Source organism: Lipotes vexillifer, unplaced genomic scaffold, assembly GCF_000442215.2.
Source record: "Lipotes vexillifer unplaced genomic scaffold, Lipotes_vexillifer_v1.1 scaffold1, whole genome shotgun sequence".
NCBI lineage: Eukaryota > Metazoa > Chordata > Mammalia > Artiodactyla > Lipotidae > Lipotes > Lipotes vexillifer.
Window position 1 is genome coordinate 714,144 of NW_006779068.1, and position 19,743 is coordinate 733,886.

The 19,743-nt window shown below is 39.0% G+C and overlaps 2 protein-coding genes across 2 annotated transcripts in view; one reads left to right on the forward strand and one right to left on the reverse strand.

The window, feature by feature from the left end:
- Positions 1-1,681: 1,681 nt before the first annotated feature.
- Positions 1,682-5,673, forward strand: ETFBKMT (electron transfer flavoprotein subunit beta lysine methyltransferase). Its single transcript, XM_007452178.1, has 3 exons — positions 1,682-2,007; positions 4,436-4,566; positions 5,330-5,673. Exons 1-3 carry the CDS (start codon positions 1,682-1,684, stop codon positions 5,671-5,673), a joined length of 801 nt encoding a protein of 266 aa, XP_007452240.1.
- Positions 5,674-10,015: 4,342 nt separating this feature from the next.
- AMN1 (antagonist of mitotic exit network 1 homolog) overlaps positions 10,016-19,743 on the reverse strand; it is a 35,030-nt gene continuing 25,302 nt past the window's right edge. The window contains exon 7 of the mRNA XM_007452179.1: positions 10,016-10,338. Coding sequence (XP_007452241.1) covers positions 10,265-10,338 — 74 coding nt within the window. The 3' untranslated portion in view covers positions 10,016-10,264. The remainder of the gene's footprint in view (positions 10,339-19,743) is intronic.

Here is a 19,743-nt window from a genome sequence, read left to right on the forward strand (position 1 = left end):
AGGCGCGAAAAGAGGCACAAAGGCGAGTGACACACCTGTCCTGTGCTTAGCTTCCCAGGACGGTGTTAGCACAGCCAGGTAAGGAGAAAAGGAGGACTGTGCCTGCCCCTTTAAGACTGACTCCCGTCCTCCTTCGAGGGAAGTTACGTGCTAACACTTTGTAACTTGCCCCTTTAAACCTGTCTTCTTACCGTACCAGTTAATCCAGTTACCGAGTGTCCACCGCATAATCACATATTCATAACGGATGCTTCATTGGTGCTGGCGTGGGCGGGGCATCATCGGTCTGCATGACAGGGTGTCCAAAATCAATCATCTTTTATTTGCTCTGCTTTCTTTTCAAACCTTAGGCTCTTGAGATTCAACGGCTGACCCAATCCTTCCCTACACCATTAGTCCAATGAGGTCAGGCGGTTAGAGACCCTGAGATTACAAGGGATAAACGTGGGCTGGCACACCCACTTAAGGTCTATCCTTGGTTCACAGACAGACATTTTGCCCCTCCTCGTGTCTTGGTATTTTAACTAATTGCCCACGTTTAAAAGTGGGAGTTTATGGGTAAATAGCTGGATTGTTTTGAGAAATTGAAAGATCTGACCACGTGTCCCCTGGCTGGCTCCTTTGGACTGTTTTGAAATAGTTTCCAGTTTGCCACAGCCCTTCTGTGATCTAACAGCCAGCCTGCATCACTCATTTATCACCAGTCTGGCTCTGGGTAGGCATTTGAGTTTGGGGCCCCTACTCTAAGTACTTGGGTGGACGTAAGACTATTTATATATTTATGCAGAACAGATCAGAGGTCCCAAACAACTGGGTGTATAATTTGTGCTTAAACTGCTCTTCCTCATTCTTATTTTTATCAAGGTGTCTTTCTATTAAGTCCAGGTTTGGTAAAGATGACTCATCAGAGGTATTTACAGAAAGAGATTTGGGAGTTGATATTCTTTTATTACAATTAAATCCATAATTTTTTGTTTGTTTTGTTTTTGTTTGTTTTTAGAAAAACACCTGAATCTTGATTACATTGATGTTTTATGCTAGGACTATCTTTATTGAGCAGTCAGTATAATTTGTATATCTTTAACCACAGTTACAATTTGGTAATCTGCACAATCTTGGCTAGACTTCATAAAGGCAAGAACTGTGTTTGCCTTGATAATTGCTCTATTCCATCACTAGAATCTAAGCTTCCTGAAGATGGGGACTTTTTATTTTGTTCACAGTTGCCAAGCACAGTGACTGCTTAAAGGGAAGTGATTTATTAAATGAATAAAAGAACTTTAAAGGTATACTTTATTTTATGTAAAAGGCGTGTTCCTGAGGATTCTCTCAAAATCAGATGCTTGTATATTTGTTGTTATAAGTTACTAAAAAGGATTCTGTTGTGGAAAGGCATCTTTTAGAAGATTGGATTTTCCTAAATTAATGCACCAACACTTTCACCTAAAATGAACTTGCACTTGTGCATCATCTGCTACAGAGCTAACACTAACATTTTCTTACTGTGCAATAGGATTTGGAAGTGTTGGTGAGCCTTGGAGTTTTCAGTATTATTTATGTTTTTAGAGGTCCAGAGATTCCAGTTGAGATCAGTTTGGCAGCCAGACCCTTATTCTTTCCCCAGGAGGAGCAGCTGTTATCAAGAGCAGCACCAACAAACCTGTGCTTTAGGACAGGACCGATGGCCTTGAGCCCAGGTTGGAGAGCGTTTACATCATTTGCCATGAACCGCTGTGGTGTCCTTCGGAAGGCTGTGAGAAGCAGCGGTTTTCCCTTGTTTCCCTGGGGCCACTGCCCCTGGAGGGGAACCGGAAGCTTTTTAGACCCTGAGATGAAAGCTTTCCTGGAGCAGAACACTGAAGTCCCCAGCCGTGGTAGCCTCACCCCTGAAATCCAGTTGCGGCTTTTGACCCCCAGATGCAAGTTCTGGTGGGAGAGAGCTGACCTGTGGCCCCACAGTGATCCTTACTGGGCAGTCTACTGGCCAGGAGGCCAAGCCCTGTCTAGGTACGGCCATAAGTGAAGCGGGAACCTTTAGGGCTCCGCATATCCTTACTCTTTTCAGCCCCTTCCAATGCCTTGTTCTCCCTGCTCCTCACAGAAAACCAGAGTAAAACCCCAAATTCTTTTCTTAATTTACAGCAGTTTAGGAATAGTTTTGGGTTGCTTTGTTGCATAGCTTTACCTTCTGCTCCAAGCTTATCAAGGTGTTTCCCAATATATAGCTCTCTCCCCAAGAGAAATCCTAGGTCAGCTGTCAAGACCCTAGGTAGCTGGTCATGATCCAGAAATCTCACACTGTTCTCAGGTTCATGGTTCATGATGCATGGCCCATGCAGAGTTCCTCAGTGAAGCTTAAAGCCCCAGTCCTTCAGGTCACCTGGTTTAATCCTGTAAATATTGCTCCTTAAACCTTACACTTCCTCCATCTCTGCCTCTTCCCAGGCTCCCAAAGGACGAGGGATGTGAATGATTGGGACATTACTCAGGTGAACTCTGGAGTTGCACCTGCATTAAAATTATTTTTAAAAAATATTTATTTATGGGCTTCCCTGGTGGCGCAGTGGTTGAGAGTTCGCCTGCCGATGCAGGGGACACGGGTTCGTGCCCCGGTCCGGGAAGATCCCACATGCCGCGGAGCGGCTGAGCCCGTAAGCCATGGCTGCTGAGCATGCGCGTCCGGAGCCTGTGCTCCGCAAACGGGAGAGGCCACAGCAGTGAGAGGCCCACGTACCGCAAAAAAAAAAAAAATATATATATATATATATTTATTTATTTATTTATTTGGCTGCGCTGAGTCTTAGTTGTGGCATGCGGGCTCTTAGTTGCGGCACTGCCTCTGCATTTTTAAGGTTCCCCCTTTCTAACTCCCCATACTGCAAAGGTCTTCTTTAGGACATTTTCTCACACATTCACACAGTGCTTTTTATTAAAACAGCCGCTGAAACAAAGGCAAGAACTTACAGCATTTTAATCTAATCTTTGCTCTTAGACTGGTAAATGATTTAATCTTTTTATGCCTTGAGGTTACAAAACTGAAAGGAAAAGGATAAGGACTTCTCTTTCACAGGAATGGTATGGTCTAGCAGAATTTAGGTTGTATATAGTTTTAAATGCAAAATAAATAAATGCAAACATAGAGCTTTTGGAGAACCCTAAGTTCTGGAAAGCTTTCCAATATCTAACAAGTCCAATATTCTGGCTGTTGTGTTGCCAAATTTTCAAGCTTTATTTACTTATATCATTAAAAAGAATACATTTTAAGTGATATCTATGCAAGTTGTTGTTTATCAACTCCAAATATAACTGCCATCAAATTCCTTAAGAGACTTGTCTGAATCAGAGGTCACAAATAGGTGATCCACAGATGTGTTTTCTTTGGCCTTTACTTGTAAACTTAAAAAAACACATCAGTTGCTAACATTTAAAACTTGAGGGATTGCATGTAAAAATTTATTTCGATTTGAAATAAAAGAATCTCTGGGGAATTCCCAGGTAGTCCAGTGGTTAGGACTCGGCGCTTTCACTGCCTGGCCTGAGTTCAATCCCTGGTCGGGGAAATAAGATGGCACAAGCCAGGAGGCAAGGCCAAAAAAAAAAAAAAGAATATCTGATAACACTGGATTTAAATCTCTGATAACACCCCATTTCTGTGGGGCAACAATTAGCTCAAGATGGGTAACAGCTGCCCCTTCAGGCAGGGTACTACATCCCCACCTTGCCATAGTTCCTTAGTCTTTTTTTGGCTTGTTGGATCTTAGTTCCCTGATGGGCCCTCAGCAGTGAAAGCATGGAATGCTATCCACTGGACCGCCAGGGAATTCCCTCTGCTCTTCTTTATTATTACAATACTAAGGTCAAGTGTCAGTTGACATTTATTATTTCAGTGTTTTCCCATTCATCTTCACTTGCTTGGTAACTACTTAGCCCAGGTCCAAATTCTTTGGTTGAACTGGACTTTGATTGTACCTTACCAGAGAGGTCATTATAAAACAGTTCAAGCAGTAGGTAAAACCACTCTCTGCTGAACAATGAAAAGGAGACTCTGAATTTTGCATCTAGCTTACTGAGTCCTGATTTTAGCAGTATTTTATCAGTCTGTGTTTTGGGTGCTTAGTAGTTTCTGGATCATAGTAAGTGCTCACTACTTCTAAAAAGTTGAAGAGCATGATTAGTCAGTTGTATGGAACTGCCCTTCACACCTGCCAAAGAGAAAGACCAAAATGACTGGGTCCTCTCTCTGCCACCTCTGCCCAGCTCTTAAGATTGACATTTTATCTCATTCTAGTCAGGCCAAACTTGCCAATGTTGGACCAAATTCTTCTGCCAAGTTTCACTATTTCTTTGTCCAGTCAATCCAAAGAAAAATTTTTGTACACCTCTTATTGACCTTCTTCTATCTTAGATAATGTTTTCCCTTTTCTTTCTAATTTAGGTATCTTTTGGATAATCCTGACGTTGTCAGAGGAAAATCTGTGTTAGATATTGGGAGTGGTTGTGGAGCTACAGCTATCGCTGCTAAGATGAGTGGAGCTTTAAGGATCTTGGCCAATGACATAGACCCTAGTAAGAATTTCACATTTTAAAATATTTGAAGCTCATCGTTTTTTCTTCCAGGATAAATATCTACAGATGCCTCAACCCATCATAGCCTAGCCCATTTCCATGTGAATCTTATAATCTGATATTGTGAACTTACTCAGTGGGACATTATCTGTGGGAATCCTGTGAGGCCTGAGTTGATGGTGCATTTTTCACAGGAGGACTTCCATTTTGTGTCTGGCAGATATACCAAAGTGATACCAACCTGGGAGCACTTAACTGTTGGTCATTGCTGGGCTAGGCATTTCCTGAAATATGTAGGTAGTGTTTATTTGACCAAAACCCAAGTGAAGATAGGCCAGTGTCTTTGAAGGAGATTTTATTCCATTCGAACCCAAGTTGAGACAGGTAAGGTTTAATTTCATCTGATTTTCTTCTAGTCTTCCCTTTCACTGAGGATCTAGCCCTTGAGGAGCTTTATTGTATATGGGGTCTCAGGTCCAACTTGTCATACTGCTGCACAAGGCTTGTAGATCAGCAAATGTTCCTTAAAACCTCAACATTTCCAGGTGTTTGGTATTGTTTTATGTTCAGGATATTCATATATTTGAGAATAGCAGGTAATAGCTTATATTGGCATATACTTTAGGCTTCTTTACCTAAAAAAACAACTTTCAACAGAATGGGAAAAAAACATATTGTTGGAGATTTTCTAGATTATTTAAATTAATTAATAGGGAATTAAAACAACCTAGCATATACCAATTCACTATGTGCTTTTTTAAAGTTGCAGGAATGGCTATTACACTAAACTGTGAGTTGAACCAACTGAATCCTTTTCCCATTTTAACCAAAAACATGCTGGATTTGGAACAAGATAAGTGGGACCTTGTTGTGCTTGGAGATATGTTTTATGATGAAGACCTTGCAGACAGTCTACATCAATGGCTGAAAAAGTGCTTTTGGGTCTACAAAACTCGAGTACTGATTGGTGACCCTGGGCGACCCCAGTTCAGTGGACATAGCATTCAGCATCAACTGCACAAAGTAGCAGAATATTCACTTCCAGAGCCCACTAGGCAGGAGAACAACGGACTGACAACAAGCACTGTGTGGGAATTTCAGCCTTGAGCTGTTGAAGTACCTCCAATATGGATATAGCTATGTTTGGGTTTAACCCTAAAAGACTGTCCAGTTCAAAGAAGGAAATTTGTGTTAAATGGCAAATCTTGTTTCCAAAATATGAAGGTTGAAGTTTTGTCACCCTTTGTCATGTAACTTGTTCTGCAGTAAGCCAAATATAGAAATCTCTATCTGTATTTTTTTTCTAGTTTTACTGCTATAGGAATATAATTATAGAAGGCAATATCCACATGTAATTTAAGTAGCTGAGAGGAATTAGATATTTTAGCAGAGTCTCCTATAGTTGAGGACAACTGTGATGTATCTTTGAATTAAACAAAATAAAAAATACGGAAGAATACTATATTTAAAAAAAATTATCTGTTAAGATCAGAGATGCAGTTGGTATGGTACAGAATACAGTTAAGTCCCCTACATACGAACCTCCAAGTTGTGAACTTTCAAAGATATTAAAGTGCCCCTGTATGCAAGCTGTTGTACTGTACTACCGTACTTTTCAAGGTACTCTACTGTAAGATTAAAAGTGTTTTATTTTTTATGATTATTTGTGTGAAAAGTATTATAAACCTATTACAGTAGAGTACTGTATAGTTGATTGTGTTAGTTGGGTACCTAGGCTAACTTTGTTGGACCTACGAACCCACTCTCGTAATGGAGCTCATTCATATATAGGGGACTTACTGTACATGGGCTTCGGGGTGAGGCCACTCTGTCACTTTCTAGTTGGGATTTTGGGCTAGTTAAGCTCTCTGAGCTTTCATTTCTTCACCTATAAAATAGTAATAAAATTTAATAAACTGCACCTCAAAGGGTTATTATAATAAATTAAAGTATAAAGTGTGTAATATAGGATAAGTACATAATAGGGCATCAATTAAGAAACACAGATAAAGATTTTAGAATTTCCTACATACTCAGTACTGTGATACCTTATGATGCCTCTTTATGATTTACTAAGGTCAGCTAGAAATTGGTTATGTCACCACTACATGCCCCAGCTTGTCAAGATCTTATGTATCAATAAGAGCATTAGGACATAAATGAAAAACAATGTGAAGAATGTGTATAGTATACACTATTTATGTAAAAAAGATGTATGTATATACCTACATATGAATGTATGTGTAAAGAATGCATATTTACTTGTAGTAGATATAGAATATCCCTGGAAAGAAACTGGTAACAGTGGTTGTCTTCTGAGAGGGTACCAGGTGGCTGGTGGATGAGGGTGGTAGGGAGACCTAGTTCTTACTTTTGGGTCTTGTAATTTCGTACCAATTACATGTATTATATTTCCTATTCTCCAATTTAAAACAAAACGTGACCACGATATATGTTACAGGTATAAAACACAGCCTTGCGAATGTACCGTTGATGCTTGTACAACATGGGCGTTAGGGGTGCTGACTACCCCACCCACCCCCTGGAGTTGAAAATCTATGTATAACTTTACAGTCCGCATCCAAGTTTCTGCATCCGGGGATGGATCGTATAGTACTGTAGTATTTATTGAAACAAACCAAACAAAAACACATATAAGTGCAGTTCAAACCCATGTTGTTCAAGGGTCAGCTGTACTCTCGTGTTCTCATATACTGCTTAGGAATTGTTTGACACTCGCATTATATGCTTTCTAATAATACACACATGCCAGTGGGATTAGGATACCAGGGAGACATGGTCAGAGCTATAGTCATTCAAAAGAAATGTAGAGAAAGCAGTTAAGGGCAGGTTGTTGCTTAGGCAGGAAAACTGTATCATTAGGTGGGAGTTTTGGAGCTGGGTCACAGAGGATCTTGTGATTCTTGAACTCTGGAAGTCAGAGTTTATTACAACCCAATGAATCAACTCTTGCTGTATCCAATTTCCATTGGTCTACTGGGGCTTAATTATAAACTCAAAATTTTGATTCAGCATTGGTTAAAATGAATGGAAATGATAGGCTACAGTGGCACTGGATGGCATTTGGGAGGAAGTAGTTTTGTTGACACACTCTTTGAAAATTCAGGATAGTCTGCTGGGTATTGTCCTTCTCAGCAAGATAAGAGAGAAAATGAAAGGAAATTATACTCTGGAGCACTGTTGGAAATCAGCTTGAAGAGGCCAAGAGTAGATTCAATTTTAAATATCTGCATGGGACTTCCCCGGTGGTCCAGTGGTTGACAATCTGCCTTCCAATCCCTGGTTGAGGAACTAGGATCCCATATGCCGCAGGGCAGCTAAGCCCATGCATCATAACTAGAGAGAAGCCCAAGTGCCACAATGAACAGCCTGAGCGCCGCAACAAAAGATCCCGCGTGCCGCAACTAAGACCCAACACAGCCAGAAATAAATATCTACAACACTGTTTCTGTTATCCTTTCTTAAGTATTTATGAGGAGGGTACAAGAAGGTCTTTGAGACATCCAAATATTACTTAAAATATTTTTAAATTGCCCATATATATAACAGTGATCCTTGAAATGATTTCATAGTATAACAAACATGTCTGTATTAAGACTGTTCACGTTTAAAGAGATTATTGATATAGTTGGATTAATTTCTACCATATTTATAACTGTTCCCTATTCATTGCCTTTGTTCTTTGTTTCTATTTTTGTGTTCTACTTTTTCTGCCTTTTCTGGTTTTATCTTTTTTTGTGTGTGCTGCGTCTCATGGCTTGTGGGATCTTAGTTCCCTGACTAGGAATCAAACCCCGGGCCCTTGGCGGTAAGAGCACAGAGTCCTTAACCACTGGATCACCATGCAATTCCCCCTTTTCTGGTTTTAATTGAGGATTTTATGTGATTCCATCTTCTCTCCTCCCTTAGGATGTCAGTTATATTTATTAAAAAAATTTTTTTAGCACTTGCCCTAGAGTTTGCAGTGTATATTTACAACTAATACAAGTCCATTTTGAAATAACAAACACTGTACTGCTTCATGATTTTCAGTTTGTTCAGCTTTTATCTTGTGAGGACAGGAGTGATGACTTCTAATCTCTGTACGTCACAGACCAGAAACTTGAAGTATGGGTATTACTTTTATTTATTTTCTTGTCTATTCATTCAACAAATATTTGGGTGTTTATTATGTACCAGACACTGTTCTAGGTATTGGAGATACAGCAGTGAAAAAAAGAGAAATAATTTGTCTTCATGAAGCTTATATACTAGGGTGGGGAGACAGATAATAAATAAAAAATAAAACATGTCAGATGGTGACAGATGGAAAGGGGAAAAATAGAGTCTAGAGTGACAGGTAAGGGTGACAGGGATAGGTAGGATAGGGATGGGAGACCCAAATTTTAAACAGAGTGCTGAGAAACAGCTAAGGTAACTAGCAGTATAAAAAAAAAAGATCAAGCTGCAAACTGCTTTAGAATGATAAATCCTTTATAGACTCTAAAAATCTGATACCTTAGATCTTGAAACTAGTTTCCCCAAAAGCAGGAGAAGCTATTGACTTGGTTAGGTGTTCAATATTAAATCTTACTGAATTTGTCTTTAGAAAAATTTCATAGATGGAACAGGCCTTACCCATTTTACACATATATACATATGTACCACCTTTGCAGTGGCAATATATGTTATCTACGCTATAAACATATCACATTTATAAAGTAGTTAATAGTAAGGACAAGGAGTAGAGTTGAATATGTAAACCCTTCCTTCTAAACATATACAAGAAATCTACCATACCACACTTTCCCTGTTATTCACTACATCACAGTTAAAATAGGAAATCTTTAAGAACAGTCCCACAGAGACAGGCTCATGGCACAGGGAATATGCTGAATTTGGGGGTATTTTAAGCACAGTATACTTCAGAGAATTTTGTGATTATAGAGAGTAATACATTTCATTTTAAAACTAAGACCTGTGTGTTTATTTCACAATGTGAAACCAGTAGAGCTTCAGGATACAACCTCTGTGATGACATTTCGTGTTTACTAATTCTTACACATTCTTGACTGCAGTTTTTAAGGATGAAAGTTTGTAGATGAATAGCATGTATTTGGGAAAAGTAGCCATACTCAGTAACATTCATGTGCTGAATGGCTAAGGTATATGATGTCCTGGATTATGACATTAAACTATTATATTTCTTTGTTTCATTGAAATAATAAATTCTGTGAAGAAGTTACAGGCCTGATGTTCAGCTTTGCTTTCTGGCCAGTGGACATTTAAATAATTTGGAAGGTAGCAGCCAAAAAATAGCTAGGAAGGTAATTATGCTTTTAGAAATACCTTTACTTAGAATTTTCCTAATGTTTATCCATATTGGTAAATTTCTCTTACAGCAGCTCAAATATCTAGGTAGGAGAAGGAAATTTCCAGGGAAAACAGGTAATTTAAAACTTTGCTATTAAAGAAACAAACACAATACCCTCCCCAAATACATCAGAGGGCGTGCTAGAATTGTCATTTCAAGAACAATCACTCCTCAAACAAACTTAGAAATAATAGCACTATTAAAATGTTTAAGAGCCTGGTTAACTTCAAAGCATAAATCATATTATTGGAAAGCCAATCTCTAGATCGTTGTTTCCTGGGAAAGTAGTATGAAGATCATAGCTTTGATAAGCTTCAATAAGCATTAATACACAGTCCACGTCACTTGCTTTAGTTTGTTTGGGCCTACTAATTGCTCCAAGATTTCTCGTGAATGATCTACAAAAGAAAACAATGACAATATGTTAATTCACAGTAATCAAAGATATTGAATGTGTCCTCATGTATAAACTGGGGATGATGATAACTATTATATCTCATAGGGTCATTTAAAGGATTAAATGAGATGATATATAAAGCATACTATAAGCTAAAAATACATTTAATTAGTGGTAACCACTATTATTCGCTGCAGTAAACATATCATAGTAATACTTCTAAAAAACAGGTATTTACTGTTTTCTCTGTAATTTCATCTTAATTTCACCAACCAGAGAGTAATAGGGTTAAAGTTTCTCAGGGTCCTGGCAGGAAGTAGATGACACACTAAACTAGGGTGCTTGAACAGCTTTGAACTACAAAGGAGTGATTAAAGAAAGCATGATTAAAGAAAGCCAACAGGTACAGTAAAACACCTTGGGAAGTTGCAACATGCCCATGAAGGTTAGGGGACAGAGTAGTTACTAAAACAGGACAACTTGACCTGTAGTTGAACATTTTTCCATGTCATATAATATTTATAAAACATGGTTTTAAATAGATCTATGACATGAATTCCTTGTAATTTAACCAATCTCTATGACTGGACATTTAGATGGTTTTCAATTATTCACAATATATAGCAGTGATTTTAATATAGTTTACATATCTTTTGCAAAGTCAGTTTTTATAGTATCTTTTAATGCTTTTAATACTTTAATGCAAAAATACTGCTAAAATTTTATTACTTTAAAAATTATTCAGGAGTTTAACTTGTTCCATAGATACAACCTATGTTGTATGTATAACATATCTCTAACCTAGTCTTGGGAAATTTCTAGTTTAGTCATTCTCAGACTTAAGGATTTCATAGACCACTAGGAAAAAAAGCAGGCCCAACACATGGTTACTAAGTTTTATTTTAAGTAAAACAAAAATAAGCCAAAACATTAAAGATTTAGTGCAAGAAAGAGAACTAGAGAGTGTTTGGAAACAAGAAGTTATAGTTGTGAAAACAAAGGTTTACTTCACCAGCTAATTTTTTTAAAAGCAGCTAAAAATATAACAAATGCAGTTTTAATTGTCATAAAAAATATCAGTTATTATAGAGGAAGTCTGTTATTACAGGAGATCTAGATTAAGGACAGGTTTCAAATAGGTTGAAAGTAAAAGGATGGAGAAAGATATATCATGCAGACAGCAACTGTAACAAAGCTGTAGTGGTTATACTAATAGAAAAGGGAGGAACACTTTCCAACTTATTCTATGAGGTCAGTATTACCTTGACATCAAAGCCAGACAAAAACATCACATACACAAAAAACAACAGACCAATATTTCTTATGAACGTGTACTCAAAAATCCTCAATAAAACATAAGCGAACCAAATCTAGCAACACAGAAAGGGTTACATGCCATGATCAACTGGGATTTACCCCAGTAATGCAAGGTTAGTTTAACATCTGGAAATCAATTAATGTAGTACACTGTATTAGTTTCCTCTTGCTGCTGTAACAAATAACCACAACCTTAATGGCTTAAAACAACACTAATTTATTATTGTACAGTTTTGAAGGTCAAAATTTCAAAATGGGTCTTATTGGGCTAAAAGCAGGTATTAGGAGCTTAGCGTTCTTTTTGGAGGCTCTAGGGGAGAATCTACCTCCCTGACTCTTCCAGCTTCTAAAGGCCGCCACATTCCTTGAATTCCTCCATATTCTAAGTGAGCAACATTGGACAAAGTCTTTCTTACGCTGCCATCTCTATGGTTCTCCTTCTTCTGTCTCCCTCTTCTACTTTTAAAGACCCTTATGATTACATTGGGCCCACCTGGGTAATCCAGGATAATCTCCCTATTTTAAGGTCAATATACTTGTAGGTTCTGAGAATTAGAACATGGACATCTTTGGGTGGGGGCATATTTCTGCCTATGGCACCCATATTAATAGAATAAAGGACAAAAATGACATGATCATTTCAATAGACACAGAAAAGGCATTTGATAAAATCCAACATTCATGATAAAAACATTCAACAAATCAGAAACAGAAAGTAACTTCCTCAACCTGATAAAGGGCATCTATGAAAAACCCACCACTAACATCATCCTTAACGGTGAGAGACTAAATAATTTCCCCCTAAGATCAGGAACAAAGACAAGGATTTCCCTGGGGCTTCCCTGGTGGCGCAGTAGTTGAGAGTCCGCCTGCCGTTGCAGGGGACGCGGGTTCATGCCCTGGTCTGGGAGGATCCCGCTTGCCGCAGAGCGGCTGGGCCCGTGAGCCACGGCCGCTGAGCCTGCACGTCCGGAGCCTGTGTTCCGCAACGGAAGAGGCCACAACAGTGAGAGGTCCGCGTACCGCAAAAAAAAAAAAAAAAAAAAAAAAAAAAAAAAAAAAATTTTTTTTCTTTTTGCCACTTGTATGCAACACTGCACTGGAGGTTCTAGCCATGGAAATTAGGGAAGAAAAAGAAAAGGCATTCATGTTGGAAAGGAAAAATTAAAACTCTTTATTTGTAGTTAGGTAATATGGTACTAAGGAATACAATAAAAATTAGAACTAATAAATGAGTTCAGCAAGGTTGCAGGGCACAAGATCAATATACAAAAATCAATTTATTTCTACACAATGAACAATCCAAAAATTAAAAGCAGCTCTTTGCCCTTTTCCTGTTTGCCCATTTGGGTTCCCCTCTAACCTTAAAAGAACCTAATTATAGGAATGAGATCACTAAACAATTGAAACTAAACTCCTGACTTATGCTCTCCTGGATGCACATCATGCCTTGTCTAACCTGTTGATTCTTTTCCTAGATAAAAAGAATTAAGAATGAAGAATTAAGCAGTTAAAAAAATGACTTGCTTTCTACCCCCAACAGCTCCCTTAGCAATCCTACAGGCCGACCATGCAGGCAAGATTTTCTTCTCTCTGAAGAAAGAGTCTGCCAGTCTGCACTCAATGGAGAATGATGCAAAACCCAACCTCATGCCTCAATGATTCAGTGAGATTCTTTCCCCCATTTTTCCATTTAAAAACTCTCATGGCTGAGCAGAATCTTTGGAGTTGGTCTCTGGACATGAGTTTACCATCTCCCCAGATTGCCAGCTTTTCTTTTTCTTTCTTCTTCTTCTTATTTTTGGTCACATCGTGTGGCTTGCAGGATTTTAGTTCCCCAAGCAGGGATTGAACCCAGATCCTTGGCAGTGAAAGCACAGAGTCCTAACCACTGGACCGCCAGGGAATCACCCTGTCTTTTCTGATTAAAGCACCTTTTTTTTTCTTTTCTTAATGGTGATCTTTTTATTTTCTCTATTATTTATTTATTTTTGGCTGTGTTGGGTCTTTGTTGCTACAGGCGGGCTTTCTCTAGTTGCGGTGAGAGGGGGCTACTCTTCCTTGTGGTGTGTGGGCTTTTCATTGAGGTGGCTTCTCTTTGTTGCAGAGCACAGGCTCTAGGTGCACGGGCTTCAGCAGTTGTGGCTCGCGGACCCTAGAGCACAGGCTCAGTAGTTGTGGCACACGAGCTTAGTTGCTCCATGGCATGTGGGATCTTCCCAGACCAGGGCTCGAACCCAAGTCCCCTGCATTGGCAGGCAGCTTCTTTTTTTCTTTTCTTTTTTTTTTGTGGTACATGGGCCTCTCACTGTTGTGGCACACAGGCTCCAGATGCACAGGCTCAGCAGCCATGGCTCACGGGCCCAGCCACTCCACGGCATGTGGGATCTTCCCGGACTGGGGCACAAACCCGTGTCCCCTGCATCGGCAGGCGGACTCTCAACCACTGCGCCACCAGGGAAGCCTGGCAGGCAGATTCTTAACCACTGCACTACCAGGGAAGTCCCAAAGCACCTTTCTTTTCTACTGACACTTGCCTCTTGAATTATTGGCATATTAGTGGCAAGCAGCCAAACCTGGGTTCCGTTACAAAATGAAATTAAGAAAATAATTTCATCTACATTACCATCAAAAAGAATAAAATAGGGCTTCCCTGGTGGCGCAGTGGTTGAGAGTCCGCCTGCCGATGCAGGGGACACGGGTTCGTGCCCCGGTCCAGGAAGATCCCACATGCAGCGGAGTGGCTGGGCCCGTGAGCCATGGCCGCTGAGCCTGCGCATCTGGAGCCTGTGCTCCGCAACGGGAGAGGCCACAACAGTGAGAGAGGCCTGTGTACCGAAAAATAAATAAATAAATAAAATACTTAGGAATACGTTTAACAAAAGAAGTGAAAAACTTATATTCTGAAAACTACAAAACACTGTTGAAAGAAATCAAAGAAGATCTAATAAATGGAAAGATGTCCATGTTCATAGATCAGAAGACTTAGTATTAAGATGGCAGTACTCCCCAAACTGACTACAGACTCAATGCAATCCCTAGCAAAATCCCAGCAAACTTTTTAAAAAGAAATTGACAATACAATCCTAATATTTACATAGTAATTCAAGGGACCCAGAAGAGCCAACACAGTTTTGAAAAAACAAAACTGGAAACGTGTACTTCCCGATTTCACTTTAGCTGGTGCTTCTAAGACTGTTTTGGCATTTTTACTAGTTATGAATATATTATCAAATATTATATGTAAATATTTGTTTTCTTACTATATTTGTCACTCTTCTGTAGGAATTTATTATTGTACATAAATAGAAAAACACTTTTCCCTCTAGTTGTGAGCATACAGTATATTTTTATGTAATTTTAAAAACTGGATGCTAGAGGGCAGTATTACATTACTCAAAGTCTCCTCAGGCAGCTTTTCTTTTCCCCATGAAAGTATACAGTATTTAGAGCAGTGAGTCAATAGTAGGAATATTCGATGCCTGTAAGTTTATTATGCTATAGGGAGAAACTGTGGGGTCTCTAAGTATTTCATATCTCTTGCCAGAATACTCTGTAGAAACTGTGGAGGAGGAAAAAGAATTTTCTCTTTACCCTTCTGAGTTCTTGGCTGAGATCCCCTGTGACCAAAGACAGGTTAACAAGAGAAAAACAGAAGTTTACCAACAAGTATACTTCATGTACACATGGGAGATACCCAGGAAAAATGAGTAAACTCCCTGAGACCGCCCAAGCCACCACCTTAAATACCATCTTCAGCTAAAGACAAAAGAAAGATTTTGGTGTTGTTGGGAGACCGGTTATGGGAAGTTACCAGGAAAAGTGTAGTAAACAAGGGTAATGAAACCGGGCAGGACCCTTCTGGGCCCTCCTGGGTACAAGCCCCTCCATGTCTCCCACTTCCTGTTTGCAGAAAAAGCTTTCGTCTCCTAGGCCTTCACCAAGTTCCAAAGAGCAGACTCAAACAGTTAATGATTAGAGAAGTAAAAAATGTAGAAACAAAGAAAGCAGGCAAGCAAGAAAAGTAATAATAGCTTGAACAATAGAGTCACAGGACTCCTAGTTCCTCCTGAAGGGATAGAGATAACAATCTGACATATCTTTGAGTTTTCTGCAGAAACTAGGACCCACCCCCCTACCCCCCCAACCAGGTGAAGGATGTTGACTACATGCTGACCACCAGCACACAGACCCCAGACTGACTGGAACCAGGAGATTGATGATTAAGATTCCCGAACATCACCCTGTTATTTCACCACCAACCGATCGGAAAAATGTCCACGAGCTGATCGCACACCGTGTGTCCCTCATCCCTAACGTTGCCTTCAAAACCCTTGACAAAGCCATCAGGGAGTTCCAGTCTTTTGAGCATCAGCTGTCCTTTCTCCTTGCTTGCACCCTGCACCACAACCCAGTGTCAGTAGATTGGCTTTGCGGCACATGGAGCAAGGAGACCTGATTTTGGTTTGGTAACAGTAAGATTCACTACACAGATTTAAGTCAGTGCCTTCTCCACTGAATATGATTCTGATTTAGAGTCACCCTTCCCTTCTTAGTACAGAGAGGGAGACACTTTACAAATGGAGATTTCCTTTATAAATGTATATATTCCTTACAAAAGGGTAACTTCTACTGCTTTCAGAGCTCCTCCAGTGTCTGCTATTTCTCAAGAAAAATTAGCTTAAAATAATCCTTATGCTAAAGAGGCATATTTTGGGGTGGCTTATTCTGCCACTCACCAAAACACAGACTCTCAGGACTGAAAAAGACTCTAAAGGTTGTTTGTACCAATCACACTACTGATGCTTGATGTCAACTCTCCTACTTCCTTCCCTTTTCTACTAATAGTGAAACCACTTGACACCAAAGGCTTAGGAAATTGCTCTACTGGGGAAAGAAGTAGAAACTGTGGATTAGGTGATTTAGGTTTTTACTTCCAGTTCTACTATTAACTATTTCTAAGATTTGGGGCAAGCCACCTAAATTCATTGTATCTCTGTTCCCTTATCTTTAAAACAAGGGAGTTGTGTAGATGACTTCTAAGGAACCTTTACCATCTTTCTAAAAATCTGACTAATGTAGTTGGAGACCACTTTTTGAAAGAGATTCATTACGGGAGCTTTTGGAGCCCCAAGAAAAAGAAGAAACTATGGGAAATACAAGTTAACAAACTAAGTTTCTCAAACGATCAAGTAAAATGTAATTTAGACATTTTTATAGAATACACAGTGAAAAAAGTGAGGCTGGACATAGTTTTACAAACAATGATCAAGGTTCTAATGCTTCACTACAGTGTATGGCATAAAGAAGTTTTGTAATTCTGGATTAGTAATGTATGAATAAATAATGATAAGGAAAGAGAAAAATATAGGATTTAGAAAATAAAATATATGAAATTTAAAAAGTAGTTTTCCTTGAAGCAAGAAATCAGCTTTAATTACAGGGAAACTCTGAAGCAAAACACTTGTCTCTTTGTGGTAAATCTTGACATATTTATTATTCAGGAATCTAAGTAAAGAACTTGCTTGTAAAGTAATCAAGCTGAAACAAATCCTCTGACATCACTAAAATTTGAGTTGATTCAATCAAAGTGGCAGATTTCCTGTTGGGTTTTCCTGCCTTTCAATGTAAACATAAGGACTCTAGTGCTAATTGCTTTATTGCCCTTCTAAAACCTAAACTTAGATGCCTGTGATTACTGTGAAACACATCTAGATAATGATAGAAACTGAAATGCATGTCCATTGTAGGAGATTAATAAAACTGTGTGAGTTGAAATTACTGAAAATCATTGCAGACATAATTTAAATTAAAATAATTTAATACATTTAAAAATTATTTTCTGTTTCCATAATGTCTATGATCTACAGTATTTTAAATAGCATCTTAGTTTTTTGGTCTCTTCTGCAGAAATAAAATCAGAGTGCTTCTAAACAGTTTCAAGACTTAATTTATAATGTGGAGTTTTGCTTACAGTTTGATTGTAATGTTAAGAAATTTTATAAAAACTTACAAATACAGTGGAGAAGATAAACGTATTAATTCAGGGAATCTGATGAGTAACTACAGTTGACACTGCCAATTTGGGGGTCAGATTGCTTTGAGGACAACATAACACTAGAATTGCACAAACATATGATATACATACATTCTTTTTATAGAATATGTATCGTTATTGTCTTATCTAGTCAGATGTGAGCAATCACATGAATACGTAAGAGGAAACATATAAGGTGTCATGAAAGAAGAAAGAACATTTATTTATCAGGCAAAAAAAAAGCATTTGTCTTCTCTGGAAAAAAGAGAAATTAACAAATAAATATAAGGTGAGGGTTTCCCTGGTGGCGCAGTGGTTGAGAGTCCGCCTGCCGATGCAGGGGACACGGGTTCTTGCCCTGGTCCAGGAAGATCTCACATGCCGCAGAGCGGCTGGGCCTGTGAGCCATGGCCGCTGAGCCTGCGCGTCCGGAGCCTGTGCTCCGCAACGGGAGAGGCCACAACAGTGAGAGGCCCGCGTACCACAAAAATAATTAATTAATTAATTAATTAAAAAAAAATATATAAGGTGAATATATTAGCCCACTTTATTTTCACTCAATGATGGTAGCAAAAATATACAATGGTAGGTGCTGACGGGAAAGTGGGAAGAGTAGAGATGATCTGGGTAGTTGAAAAACTTCAGCTTTTTTTCTCTTTAAGAAACTTTATTGGTAAAAGCCAATATGTGAACTCATATTATTATCAGATCACCCAATTTTATGACTGACATTTATATGTAAGGAAAAGTTGAGGTCCACAGAAGTTAAGTTATTCAGTGTTTTGGAGTGATGGTAGGAGACTAGGGATTGGTGCTCATTTCACTTTATCTTGAGATTTTTGTTTAATCTTAGCACTGTTATTAAAAACTATGTCACAATGGACAAATACCATTTCAGTTTCTCACTTTCCTCTTCTGTGAAAGGAGGGATCAAAATAATAATATATGAATTATTCTGTGTTAAAAAATACATGGGAAATGCTTGGGTGGGGGAGCAAAACGTGCCACCCCAAAATGTCTCTTTGGCATGAGGATTATTTCAAGCTGATAACAATCAAGGCCCAAAAGACTCAAGAAGAAATTTTGACCTTCCCCCTTACTGCCTAAAAGACGTATAGATCAAGTTATCGCCAGAGGTTGTCTGCAAAAATATGGGCTAGGTGTGGTGGTGGAAACTCAGCAGGACCTAGGGATGAGAGTACCTTTATGGCGCAATTGCGCTGCATGGCCCAACAAATATTTGTTTACCAAACATTTGCTTTTTCATCTTTCATGTGAATTGCCTTCCTCCCTTTTGAAGTCCCAAACCTCTACCCGCAACATCCTCTTTAGCTGCTGAAAATGTTACTTAAGGTGAGGGTTTCAGCCATTTTGGTGAGTTACTCAGTTCTCCTGGGTCTCTTCCATGTATACATGTTATTAAACTTTGTTTGATTTTCGCCTCTTAATCTGCCTCCTATCAATTTAATTCTTAGACCAGCTGGAAGAACCTAAAAGGGTAGAGGAAAACGTCTAAATCCCTGGCACTTAGATTAAAAAAGTTAAGTTTCTTAGCAATAGTATTTCTCAGAGCCTTTGAGAAATTAATATTCATTATAGTGGTATGTTGCATTTCCCAAACATTTGGACATATAAACATATTTTGTTTTATGCTTTATCCCTTGATGTCTTCTAGAACACCATACCATATAACTGTAGTTAGTGAGATCAAGGGATTGTGGGGCAGATCAAGGAAGAAGATACGACCACAAGGTGGCAATAGCACACGAGCTTTAATTGGGCAGCACTTTGATAGGTTTGCATGGAAGGGGAGTCCCTCACAACAGAACTTCCACTTACCCAGAAAGGGAGTAAGGTAAGGGAATTCCCAGAAGACTGAGCTGAGGAGGGGGGTTATGTAGCTGTTGCTCAGTAGCAAGATAGTTGGTAAATTCAGTATTCTGAGCCATTATGTGGATGTGGAAAGATTTAGTGGGATTAAGCTTTCCTAGTATCTATAATCATACCAGGTAGGCATTTCTCTTGAATTCACCAACTGATAATACATCTTTG